The sequence below is a fragment of the Amblyomma maculatum genome, chromosome 2, assembly GCF_055883805.1.
Source record: "Amblyomma maculatum isolate TAMU_Amacu chromosome 2, ASM5588380v1, whole genome shotgun sequence".
NCBI lineage: Eukaryota > Metazoa > Arthropoda > Arachnida > Ixodida > Ixodidae > Amblyomma > Amblyomma maculatum.
Genome location: NC_139345.1, coordinates 64609895 through 64621355, shown reverse-complemented (window position 1 = coordinate 64621355; position 11461 = coordinate 64609895). Strand labels below are relative to the sequence as shown.

General features: G+C 44.0%; 1 protein-coding gene across 1 annotated transcript in view; it reads left to right on the top strand.

The window, feature by feature from the left end:
* Positions 1-208: 208 nt before the first annotated feature.
* The window catches only part of LOC146198831 (semaphorin-2A-like), a 37216-nt gene continuing 25963 nt past the window's right edge, over positions 209-11461 (top strand). Inside the window, exons 1-6 of the mRNA XM_084591984.1 lie at positions 209-271; positions 1979-2041; positions 3306-3422; positions 4438-4555; positions 4860-5024; positions 7863-7984. Of these exons, the coding sequence (XP_084448110.1) occupies positions 3306-3422; positions 4438-4555; positions 4860-5024; positions 7863-7984 (522 nt within the window). The 5' untranslated portion in view covers positions 209-271; positions 1979-2041. The remainder of the gene's footprint in view (positions 272-1978; positions 2042-3305; positions 3423-4437; positions 4556-4859; positions 5025-7862; positions 7985-11461) is intronic.

Genomic DNA, 11461 nt, shown 5'->3' with positions numbered 1-11461 from the left:
AATAATGCTAAGCACATCAACAAGTGATAATCATCACGCGGCCCCATTTACGGCCTTACTGGATTTCGCAATAAGCTGATTTTATATTTCTTGTGAAGATTAATAAATAAAATAACTTCATGTCACACCCCGTATGTTTATTGGGTAAATAGAATGGTGTGGTCCTATTACGTGTTTTCCTAATAAATAGTTTTCTGCAAAACTGTGGCTTACTTGCAGGGACAAGCTGTTCCGGCTCAACCTTGACGACATAAGTAGCCAGCCTTTCAAGGTGCGTTTTCCAAACCGGGCATGCTTGATGCACATCTAAGTGCACTTGCGAAAACTTCTGCCCTTGATGTTCTTCGTTTCTTGCACTCTCGCACTTTCCAAATAGAAGGAAAAGAAGCAGCAAATGCAGGTTAGTCGAACGCATATTCTGATGTGACTGCTTATGAGGAACTGCTTCCTAAATGAAGTTGCTCGTACAAGACAGTTTGATTGTACTCAAAAGACCGAGCCACTGGCTAGTTGATGCTGCGTTTCTTCAGACCACAGAGAGTGCGCTTAATTGGGGACGAGGGCACACGTTGGGAACACAACTGCTCTTGTATCGTCTTGAAAGTCAGTGAGTGAAGTGGACGGTGCACTGAGAGGTGATGCGTTTCCTTTCAGACCGAATCTGCTTCTACAACTTCTCTCACATTCTAGCTCATATAACCATTCGCAAAATATGTAGCCTTAAAAGATTTCGACAAAGCATTTGACTCGGTCGGAATAAATATAGCAGTCATGAAGGCATTGCTGAAAAATCTTGAACAATGTTCACACGTAAATGCACCGGAAAATATCTATAGCGACTATACAGCGGCCATGTTTCTCACCAGAGAGAGTGATAGTACCTAAATAACAAACGACATAAGGCAAGCAGACACTGTCTCTAAGGCTATTCACCATGTGTTTACAAGAACTTCTCAAAAGTCTTGGTGGCAAAGATATGTGGCTAAGAATGACTTAGAAATCTGTGATTCGCTTACCCAAAGGCGGATTGCTAACTGGGATCATTGTCATTGACAGATGAAGCCGAACGTGGGCATAAAATAATATGCAGAAAAGTAACGCTCAACATTATTGGAAGGAAACAGCAGTTTACGACAGGCAGCGAAGCGTTGAAAATAGTAAAGAGATATGCCCCTGCATAAGGCAGGAAGTGAGCGCAGATCCGGATTACGTGAGTGAGCTACGCAGCCCAATAGTAATGCAATGGAGAGCAGTTGACAGCTACTCACATCATGAATGGCCGTTTACCAGTATCCATCAATAGAAAGTACAGATATTCAAAAACGAGTTTTCCCGATATCAAAAAAATAATAATAATAATAATAAACGTTCGAAGAGAATTACACAGAAACCGTTCGTAAATTTGGGTTTTGCTACCAGGTGGAGGCGAAATGTGAGAAATTTGTGCGGGGGACACTTATGCTCCTCCTCTTAGGGTATGCTCTTAGTCTAAGGGTATGACGCGATCAACAATTAAAAATATCAAAACGACTAAGAACTACAGAGTGATTGCTTCATAGTCCGTCGTAGCTAAAAAATAAAAAAGTTGATTTAAAGCAAACGAACACAAGCTATTGCGTATATTTTGAAGGCGAAGCTTCAGCGTCTTAGTAATTTTTCTTGTGGAATGCAGTGTCGATCATTCGAAATCGAAGAAGGGTCTAAATTTCTTTTAATTTAAAGAACCTTGTCGGCCTCTCTTTACTACACGCAGTATTGAACGGACCAGTAAGTCGGGTCGAATGAAAAATATTGGGTTTAAGTGAGGTAAAAGACCAGTAGTAAGGCACATGCATTTGGCTGATGAAATGACAACGCTATATCTGTTGAACGCGCGGTTTGGGCTACATCGGATCAGCAGTTTTAGCTCGAAATATTTGTCCTGAGTGCGAGAATTAACTAAAAAAGAGCGCGTCTTTTGATGAATGCATTTATGCAGGAACTCCACTTGCCGGCTCCGAACAAGCAAGTGGAAGACTGTAAACGCAGAGCACTCTATGTGGTGAGAGCGCCTCGCTTTGTTGTATAACGTGTTATAGAAAGGACTGAAAGCCAAAGCGAAATACGTTTGCCAGACTTCAATCTTAAACATTACCAATCACAACTGTGCCCTTGCCGTTGCCATCGTGGTAAATATTGGTGGTCCCGCCTACTTTACTCTCTTTTACTTTTCGTGTTAATGAAACATAATCATTAATTTCACGAAGGTAATCCCTGTCTTCAGGAAATACTTTAGAGAAGTTTTCTTGCACAGAGTGCACTGCGCCTGATACATTGCACAAGTGGAGCTTTCCCGCAATAACTTGTATGTTGCAGTGAAGTAAGCTTGTTGGCAAAAATTCAGTGTCCTAAAGCTAAGCTCAGGTGCAATGGTTTTCACGTTTGTCTCCTCGAAACTTCCAGTGTTCGTCGCATATAGGTGTAGTAAATTTACACGTGCTCTCCTTTTCTTGTTCTTCGGTTCCTTTACTTATTGTTAACCAGAGATGTAGCGCTCCGTTTATCCTTAACATTGACAAGAACACCTTTAAATCCCATTGTACGCTTCTTGTTCTAAACATATCCCAGGTGGTCGAAATTTCCGGAGTCCTCCACTACGGCGTCTCTCATAGCCTGAGTCAATTTGGGACGTTAAACCCCACTTACCAAACCAAACCATTTCTAATGGGGGTGCTCAAATCTCAAAGAAAGCACATATTTTCTTTTTTCTATCTAAAAGATACTAGGACTTCAACCATAATGCGTCTGAAACGCCTCTGCGCTTCGAACAAAACATTTCTTTCACCATGCAAATGCTCGACGTCTGTCCTTCATTAGACAAAAAGTTCATAATATCATATCTTTCGTAACAATTCTCTTTTTTTTTTTTTTCAGTGCGCTGTTTATACTGTCTCCGTTTCATTCTTAAAAGATGCAGCAAATGTTACTCAATTTCGTGGACTTACGATCAGGCAATAAAGTATAGGCTGCCCAGTGCCCACCGTAAATGAAGCTGTACAAATAATGCGCACCGTGACACGATGCAAAAAGTGCGTCTACCAATACGAATGCGGCCTTTCGCTAGAACGGTTCATTGCGCGGAAGAGACAAATATGACATACTTGAAATGTCTCTCATCATGCCGATGTAGCTGGTAGTGCCTATAGGTGGCAAGTGCCTAGGACGCATTGACATGCTGAGGGCATGCTAACAAGCCATATCAAGTTCTTAGGAAGAGGCTTCTTGCTGAGTCAATAGCCAAAATGCCAGGTTGATATATGACGCAGATGAACCAAGACATAGATTGCCGCAACCATATCCATGAAGTGCACCCCATCAGAGGCGGCAACACACTCTACATCTGCGGAACCAATGCCGTGGCCCCCACCGACTGGCAAGTGAATGTAAGTACGCTGCCTAGAGCAAACTCCTTTGAAAATCATGCTTCACCTGAAGCTAGTCTAGAGAAACTACGAAGCTCTCGCATATGCTAAATTCAACGATACACTGCGACTTTTTTTTTCTTTTCTATTTTTTTAACAACTATGATCCCCAGGACTAAGCTGGCAGCTTGTATAGTAAACCCCCTCATTGTCATAGAGTAACTGTCGAGGTAAAGGAAGGTATATTTTGTACAGTGTTCTCGAGTGTCACAAATTTTTATAAAGATTGCAAGAAGACTTCTGCAATGCCAGCTATACTGCATAACAATAAAAGCTGCAGCTTTGTGTTTACAAACGTCCAACGGTACGATTTTGTCGTCAGTAAAGAAAGAACAGCGTGCGAAGTGAAGCACTTGCTTTGCTAGTTAACGCTTTTTCGTATATTGCAAGAGCTGTACCGCGTTATGCAGATGCTTGCAAGTATTTCTTGACACAGTTGCTTTCACATCAGGTCGCGTGCTAAAAATGTAAAAAAGAGAGGACAGTTAATGTAACCAAAGACTTCAGCTTGGCACCGAGCCTAGTGCTATTACTGTATATTTCATCGACGGAATGTGAAGTGATACGCACGTTCACGAGGAACTCAGGCAGGCACAGGCAGGCACCCCAACCTTAGATTAGTCCAGAAGATAGACGAGCTTGATGACAGCCTTGAGGAGCAGGTGAACACAGTGCACATCACATGACGTCTTCATCCGTTTGCTGCTGTTCACTTCAGAACGCTCACCGCAGAGTCTGCAGTCATCAGCTTCTCAGGGCTGAGGGCCTGCGTGCTTCATGCTGTGGTCGGCTAACACTTGGCACAAGCCTGCATCGCCTATAGTTAATTAAGATGCACGCAGTTACAGTCATTCCGCCGTATTATCGCTCTAGAGACTTCGATTACTTGAGGCCGGCCATGTAAGGAGAAGTCGTGACGCAGGCTTTTCAAGGTGTCGTGTCTCACTTTTTAAGAAGGATCTTGTGGGTAATGCAGGCTACTGATCTGGCCCTCCTGGAGTTGGACAAGCAGGTGCGAATCGGCCAGCAAGCCCGCGGCCGACCTCAGGCCTGTCCCTTCTACGTCCATCAGAACACCTCGGCCCTGTGGATAGGTGCGTCTATCGAAGGTCACCAGGCCAGCGGAAAACGACCCGAAATAACAAGTTTAAAGCACTCTGCCCTACCTTGTCTTACTTTGCTTTGTTTTGATTCCTCTTGCCTCCTCCTGTCTTGGATTTTGTTTGCCTCGCCTTGTTATGCTTTGACTTGCCTTGTTTCGCCTTGACTTTCTTTGCTTTGTTTAAGGAACATACACCCTGCGCACAATTTTTACGAAGCAAAAATAATGCCTTCAGACAGATTTTGAAGCTTTCATAATTACTCTGTCTCTGTGCTTGTGTCTCTCCACACGTGTAGACGATGCGCCCGTGAAGGGTACTTCTATCGTAGTTGCACTGCATGCGGCCGAGAGGCAAGGAGACAACTACTACATCACAAGGACGGAAGCTTACAACCAGAACTCGGGAGCGCGCCTCCACAGCTACCTCACCACCCGGAGCGGCGGCATAACCATGCTCAACAGTGAGTTTCTGGCTGCACTGCTTTGCCCCACACCTGTCGCAAGCTGTTGGCCCCATAGTCTAGTCTAAAGCTGCCTACAGAACGTCACTATCTGTATGCCAGTTTCTTAGAGGACGCTTCGTCCCCCGCGAGAATGCAAGGCCTGAAAGCCAAACTTTTTTCGCATGTACATTGTCTAGTGTTTGAACCAAAAACGTAGTATCTACCGTGCAAGCGTGTCTGACTGTGGACGCTCCTTGCTACATGCAGGTCATTTTTTCAGCTATTTTTTTTTTCGCATTTCCCGCTTATTTTATAATTGTAATGGACGAAAAGTTTAAGGCGCGTATAAAAGTTGCCAAATTATTTCCAGCTTGCTCGCGGCACAACAGCTAGAATTTTTATAACATTATTTATGTTTCTGGCCAAGACAAATAGAGGATTTGCGCTTCCCGCAATCTTGCTTTGGTTGGATGCCCGCATCTCTTCTTTTTCCTTTGGCTAATTTCGCGTTCGCCGTGTTCATGTCATTTGGACGGCATGTGCATTTAAGGACATGAAGAAATATATATTGAAGACTCCTAAGCATACTTTTTTTCCATCAATTCTGCTATTTTGTAGGCCATTTTCCCATTTGTGATTGATTTTTCTGGACATTATGTACTTTTAATTTCACTCTTACGTTTTGCGTAGCCAAGTCTTCCTGCGACTGTTTTTGGAACAGCGCTTTAAGGGTAAATGTTCCTCGAAAACTTTGCTTCCTTGGTATTATTGCTAGGTGAACAAACATTGTACCACTTATAAAGCTCAATCCCTTCTTTCCAATCTATTTTAGTTCAATGATAGTTTAGTGCTTTCGCGTTCTAAAGGCTATGCATAACTTTAAAGATTCGGCAGAGACACTTAAAGCTACTTGCGTGTATGAATGCGAAAGCATTAAAGACCCGCGGGTAAAATGTTTTGCAGTAAGGTATTCGAAGTGTATTTAGGATTTTTTCTTCTAGTATTGTATTCAGACTGTGTGTGTATGTTACGCATTCCACGTAGTCTGGTGTGCTTCACACGGCTTCTTAGGGCTGTTTTCGCCGAAACCTCGGTTTGAAAGCATGCAAGCATGCAATGGGGGGAGCCATATATATGTGATTCGAATCCCAATTTCATGCTAACCTTCGATGTGACTAGCACATATATCTATATATAACGAGCAAACGTATGACATCCCCTGAAACGCTATATGGTTGCATCCTATATATTGTCACGGACAACAGGGCTAGACTTGACTAAAACGACGGGACGAAGCTGTACCAGCAGGCAAAACGTTCGGCGCACAGCACGAGAGCCAACTTCAGTGTCCTCTTCTTCCAGGCGCAGCTAGAACATGGGGACACCAGGTGGCATTACTCCCCCTCTTAAAAAAAGAAATAAGGGACGGAGCGCGAGCGATGGCCAATGTAAGCGAAAAGAAAGATCAGCACATGGATAGCATAGATAACGGAGGCGGGTTAGCAGATGGTACCGAAGGCCGAAGTACCTGCTGGAGTTCTTCTCGTACAATACTAGCGACAGAGGCGACCGTCGGCTGGGGAGCACCGAAAAGCTTCTGGAGCTCTTCCCGCAAAATGGAGCGGATTATGTCGCGAAGAAGATCCGGACTAGCCCCGAAGGCCGAAAGCGGCTCCATGAGCGAAGCGGCGATTACTGGCCTGTCGTAGGTCGTAGACCGCTGCTGGAGCATCCTTTCCATCGTGATTGCTTCCGAAAGAAACTCGGCAACTGTGCTCGGCGGATTGCGCACGAGCCCAGCGAACAGTTGTTCCTTAACGCCGTGCATGAGATGGCGTACCTTTTTCTCTTCGGGCATGGCCGGGTCAGATCGTCGGAACAGCCTAGTCATGTCCTCCACGTACATGGTTATGGTCTCGTTCGGCATCTGTATGCGAGAGCGTAAAGCTCTTTCCGCTCGTTCTCGGCGATCCGGGCTGGTGTAGGTGTCCAGGATGCAGCGGCAGAACTCGCGCCACGATGTTAGGGCGCCTTCGCGATTCTCGTACCAAGTACGAGCGCCATCTTCCAGGCTAAAGAAGACGTTCCTGAGCTTTGCGGCGTCGTCCCACTGATTAAATGCGGCGACCCGTTCAAACTGGGCGAGCCAGTCTTCGACGTCTTCCGTCTGACAGCCGTGGAAAGCCTTAGGCAGTCGCGGGTTCTGTAGAGTGTAATACGTTGGAGTTTGCATGACAGGTCGAGGGGCGGCTGCGGTGGTGAATTCCAACGGCCCGTGCTCAGGTGGTAGGCCTAGGTTCCTCCGGCTAGCGCGGTGAACAGGAGTGTCGATTGGCACAGGACCTGAATCATGGGTATGCGGAGGAGTTCGGGACATATACTGGGATCGATACCCCGCACCTCCACCAAAATATGTCACGGACAACAGGGCTAGACTTGACTAAAACGACGGGCGAAGCTGTACCAGCAGGCAAAACATTCGGCGCACAGCACGAGAGTCAACTTCAGTGTCCTCTTCTTCCAGGCGCAGCTAGAACATGGGGACACCAGGTGGCAATATGATACTAAACAAAAAAACCGGCGCCACGTGAAATAGGCTAGTGGCTGGTATATAATAGACGAACGGCGAGCGACAAGGGTAAGTGCTGTGCATGCCGTCGTTCCACTCGCTGCTTCGATGGATAGACAACAGTTGTTTGGCCACATCATTAAGGTTATCATCGCTTGTTGACAACAACGCAGGAGGGTTTTCGCGTTAGGGGACCAGCAAGGCTTCTGCCGTAATAATCTCAGCTGAAGTAGACGCGGAGTCTAAGGTGTGACAATTTAGTCGTTTACCCAACTTGCCATTCGCAGAGCCGCACTCTGCGGGAACCCTGTCACTGGGGGAACACTTGTACTTCGCCTTCCGTGAGGACGCCCTGGAGCGCGAGGCCTGCGGTATCCGTGTTACTTCGAGATTGGCACGCATCTGCAAGGTGGGAAAACACTGCCCTCAGCAAGAACATCACGCGGTTATGAGTTTCACTCGATACAGTGACACGCTGACGTTAGGCAATGAAATACATGACACAAAGCAACTGATAGCAGCAAGATGATCCAAATCATGATTCCAAACTAAAACGAAGTTGTAAAACGGGCGACTTTTACAAATAAAAAAAAAAAATGTGTGTAAAGGAAACGAGATGCCGATTATAATGAGAGCCAGAAGTGAATACCTGAAATAGAATAGTCAATTGCCAGAGGGTTCCAGCCGAGAAAAAACTTTCATTTTGTTTTTTAATACGATTATTCTAAAGCTTCACAAGCAATACCTGTGATTTTTTAATGCTATTCCTGAAATTTTACTGTAAGTGGTTTATTTATTATTACTCAACATTACCCTCAAATTCCAGGTGTGTGGGACTTTGCATGAGGGGAGAGCTCGGCAAGATTAGCAGAAAAGTTGTTCAATGTCAGTTTTGGTAATGAAATATGTTAGCTGAAAGATCGTTCAGTTCATGGCTCCCTAAAGAAAAAAGTGAGTTTAAATACGTTGTTGTTCAGACATATGGCGGATAGACGGCAAGTATGTGGATGTTGCAAATGCAGTTCTTGTTAATTACCGTACTGACTGCAGTGGTAAGGGACAAGCCGTGAGAAATTATTAAACTAACACGTATATTTTAAGGCGCACTTGTTGGTTTGGAAGACCAGTTTTGGCATTTAGGTTAGTGACGCTTGTATCACTATAGTAGTCTGGTTGATAAAGCTAACAGAACAGAAGGTGATGCACTGGCCGTTACATCACCAATTACTAGAGTTTATTAGGTTCTTGTCGCTTAATACGTGACCCTAGCAGATAACTTTATAACAGTATTATATCTGCAAATGTGGAATCGCTTTCCAGAGTGCATTCAACAATGCTGACCATCCAGTATGTATCTCGAATGATGTTAGGCACTGAGGACCTCCTGAAAGACTTTTCGGGACTAAATTTTTATTCGAGCTGGCGTAGTTCTAGTCATCATGTTGTTTTAATTGCGGGCTAGAAGAGGGGATGTTTAGAGGACCTACATAAACTTTGCAAACTATGTCCTCGAACAGCCTCGGTAGTCACCGTTCTGCAATAGCCAGGCTCAAAAATGGTACTTAGTTAAAATGCCGACAATACTAACATAGGGGTCATGTTAGTTGATCATAATGGGGATTTATGCGCCACTTTCCAAACAGGGGACAGGCGAAGGACAACACACGATCCAAGCGCAAACTTACAAACCTTTATTCTTATCGACAAAGCATGTCACAGGTTGGCCTTTCCTCAAGAAGCTGATGACCTCTTCGGAACCATGCACCATGTATATGGGTCATCACAAGTCAGCTTAGATAGTTACAACTGCAGGCATCTAGCCACATGACTTTACCACGTATTCTTGTCTTCCACAATCATCCTGAAATGGTTTCCTTCTTTGTGTGTCTTTAGTGAAACGAATAGCAGCAGTGTGAGCTCCTTACTTCCTTGGACGTTTCCTGACAGCTTTTCCAACCCTATCCGCGCACAGGATTTTACTGTTTGCAGTATATTCTTCAGGGCTTTTTTATTCACTCCCGGTTCATCGAAATCCTTTCGAATGGCTTCAATGGCTTTTCTTCCCTAGTCTTCTCATTTCATTATTACAAATGCCAAGTCTTATTCGGAATTTGTATACATATAGCATTCTCGTCAAGTCGCAAATCCAGCGTCATTCATGCGCCTGATCACGTACGTTATCACGTCGACCACAACTTCGCCTCTGCACAGTTATCATATCTAGCTCCTCCTCTGTGAGAGCCACAGATGATGCACTAGCACATGTATCTTTTTCTGTTAACTCAATTAAAAAGGCTTGTACGATTTCCCGTTCAATTCTTTCTTTTTGTTTGCCTACAATTTCAGTTCTGTCAAATAATGGTTTGCAGCCTGTTTTTCATCGCCAACAATGTTGCACAAGATTCCCCGGCTGGTTGATTTTTTCACAGTCATTATGATGTTTCAGGAGCTTCTTGTTAACACATCTCCCCGTTGGTCCTATGTATTGTTTTCCGCACGAAATCGGGATCTTATAAATGACTTCTTTCTGACAAGGTATCAACCTTTTCTGATGAGCGATTTCACATTATTTCCTCTTGCCACGCTTGTCGGGCTCGTTTACTGTATTACAGAGACATCAGTTTTGGTGGCCTAAATATTCCCCTCACATTATGTTTGCTTGCCACCTTTTTTCATCCATGTGACACTTTATGGATATATGGAATTACAACACAGCGTTCTCTGCTCCGGCGTTTTCCTCGTAATGGTTTTTAGCAGCTTTTCTGCCACAGACGCAATCACACTATCGAGAAAATTACTGGCTTTCAGTTATTTGCATGCCAATGCTCACAGTCATTTTGTGATCGCAGGACTTCTTAATGCTCCGCAGCATGCACGAGGGGGCAACGCTCCTTTTTAACATGCTTGGACTGGCTGAAATCGAATCTCAATAGGCTTTTTTCGTTTTTCAAGAAACGTTATCATCCCTTTATCAGGTAGTTCGTTGGTAAAACAAGCCAATTGAACCTGCACTCGGAGTGAGACTCTTCCCGCTCGGGAATGCTCTGTAACAATATATACTTTTCTATGAAACTAGGTGGTGCTGGCTGACACTGCGTACCTGTCATTTTTGTGGTATTTTACCGTGTTGAAAATACGTTTCTGGGTACTCATAATCACCATTTCATTGTCTTGGACCTGCACATGCTTAGCTGTACAAGTTTAGGTTTAGTTTTCTGACAAGGCTGGCCAAAATAACATTTAAATGCTTAGATGAGTCTGTGCTCCGATTGGAAATGTCATTCTAAGACTTCTACTTTAAATCTTTATATTTTCGAATAAACAATATGCTTACCTCATCTCGAATAATATTTTGCATAGTTCAATCTCTGGAAAGCTGTGATGATGGAACTGAAATGCCAAATTTAAATTTGTATTATCTTCGATGCTTATGATGAAGTGATTGCCATGGGCTGTATGGTTTTGACTGATTTCGAAATTTTCCTGTATCATCCCAAAGTATAAAATACAGTCGAGATTTTTTTTTAACTGCCAAAACTATTCGCGAACGATGAGAACAGGTATATGAATTTTATGCGCTACATTACATCAATTATTGCCTATAAAATTGTTATTATAGCTGCCTTTATTCCAAAGTGATACTTTGAACTAAAATATGTCTTTCAGGGCGACAAATTAGCACATGAGGCCGTCCGTGTAAACGGCCAGGCAAGTTTCGAAGTAAGTCAGTAATTAGGAATCCTTGGCGTCCAACCACTCACTCATTATTGCATTCAGCCGAGCAGTTCGCATTTCACATATATCGTTTATTTCCAATCAAAGCAACGCAGTGCTTGCCACCACACACACACATGTACACACTACGAAAAAAAGAGGTAAGCCTCAG